The sequence below is a fragment of the Sminthopsis crassicaudata genome, chromosome 3 (assembly GCF_048593235.1).
Source record: "Sminthopsis crassicaudata isolate SCR6 chromosome 3, ASM4859323v1, whole genome shotgun sequence".
In the NCBI taxonomy this organism is placed as follows: Eukaryota; Metazoa; Chordata; class Mammalia; order Dasyuromorphia; family Dasyuridae; genus Sminthopsis; species Sminthopsis crassicaudata.
In genome coordinates, this window is record NC_133619.1 from 583,014,048 (window position 1) to 583,015,842 (window position 1,795).

The following is a 1,795-nucleotide window of genomic DNA, read 5'->3' on the forward strand; positions in this document are numbered from 1 at the left end:
TATGAGAGTGGCAAATAAGAGAGCAAAACAAAGTCTGCTTATTGTAAGACACACGTGCTTCAATGCATTTCATCCTTAAGCTATTTCAATAAAACACACAAATAGTTTAAAAACACAGCCCTTTTATAGACATGCTATGATATGCCCTTTTTGCTGTATAATTCAAGATATAACTGCAGGGTTCCCAATAACATCTGGACTGACCACCTTGACTTTGTGTGTCTTTTTCCTCAGAATATTTATGTCATAAGTAGATATAATAGGGAGTTTCAAAATTGCAATCTACAACATATCTCCAGGTTTTTTCACTCCATTTTTTTCTCTTCCTTAGGTGAGATATATTTTTCCTAAGTAGAGTGGTAATGAACCCATATAAGTCCTGATTTCTCAGCATCATAATTGTCATATGGAATGGGAATAAATTTTTATCATGATCTACCTTGGGTGGAATAAATCCTCGAAGGGACAAATAGACGGATTATCCTTGTGTGAATCTGCTTGGTCTTCACACTGTAGATTACAGGATTGAGCACAGGAGGTACCAGAAAGTAGATGTGAGCCATTAAAACGTGGACAAGGAGAGAGGCATGCTTTGCAAACCAGCTGGCAAGAGACAGACCAATCATGGGCACATAGAGGATGAGGTCAGCACAGATGTGGGAGGCACATGTATTGAGAGCTTTGAGCTTTTCCTTCCATGATGCAATACTTAGCACAGAATGGAGAATGAAAATATAAGAAACCAGAATGCCCAGGGAATCAAATCCCCATACAATAATGATCAAAACCAATCCATAGATAATATTAAACTTAATATCAGCACAAGCCAAGCGAATCATGTCCTGATGTAGACAGTAGGAATGAGAAAGGACATGGGAGCAACAAAAAGGGAAGTATGCAAGACGGATCATCAGTGGAATAATGGGTAGTGAACTCTTGAGAAAAGCTGCTATTCCAATCTTGCCAATGCTCTGTGGAGTGAGGATGGTGGAATATCTCAAGGAGTGACAGATTGCTACATAGTGGTCAAAGGCCATTGCCAGGAGCACTGCTGATTCTGTGTTGGAGAAAGTATGAATGAAGAACATCTGCATCACACAAGAGTTGAATAATAGTATAATATTTTATAATATTAGTGATGAATATAGAATAACTATACCTTTTCCACTATAACAGATCAGAATTGGAAGGAGCTGGGAATAAGTTGAGGGAGGTTATTGTGTTTGATATAGCATGGAGATTGAGGACCTTCAGGTTGAGCTGGGAACTACTTTTTTTCAAGTTTTCCTTGAACTTGGAAAGTATCCCAACAGTGCCTTTGTGTGAGACCGTAGTGAAAATTATAACAAAACTGTTCCGCAGCCCAAGTCCTTGTCTGTCTCTAAGATTCTCTCTGTACCCCCTGTCAATAAGAGATCCCAAAATTACTTCTCCATCCCCAAGCTCATCTTTACATCATCTTTGCCTCTCTTTTACCTTTCAATGACCCACGAAGATTCTGAAGGAAGTCTTACAGTGAGACATGTTCCTTCCTATGTTGTAAGCTTGCAAGGCCAGCTCATATAAATTAATTCCTTCTTATTCAGCAAAGTAGATAATTCCCTAAGAAGGTAAGCTGCCAGTGCTCTGGCTTATCCAAAGATTTTAAGTTGTTCACTTAAGGGACCTCAAAAGTCTCTTGTGCTTTGACTGAAATATGACTGGAAAACACTTGATAAAAATAGAATCTATAAACTTACCTTCCTTGTGCTTTTGTTGTTAACAACAAGGAAAATCTCCAGGTCAGATTTTCATC

At 38.5% G+C, this 1,795-nt stretch overlaps 1 protein-coding gene across 1 annotated transcript; it reads right to left on the reverse strand.

Annotated features, from left to right (window-relative positions):
* Positions 1 to 428: 428 nt before the first annotated feature.
* Positions 429 to 1,109, reverse strand: LOC141562476 (olfactory receptor 51L1-like; the record flags this gene model as incomplete). The annotated part of the gene is made up of 1 exon (XM_074302505.1): positions 429 to 1,109. A coding segment is annotated over one exon (681 nt), but the record flags the coding sequence as incomplete, so codon positions are not given.
* Positions 1,110 to 1,795: the final 686 nt, after the last annotated feature.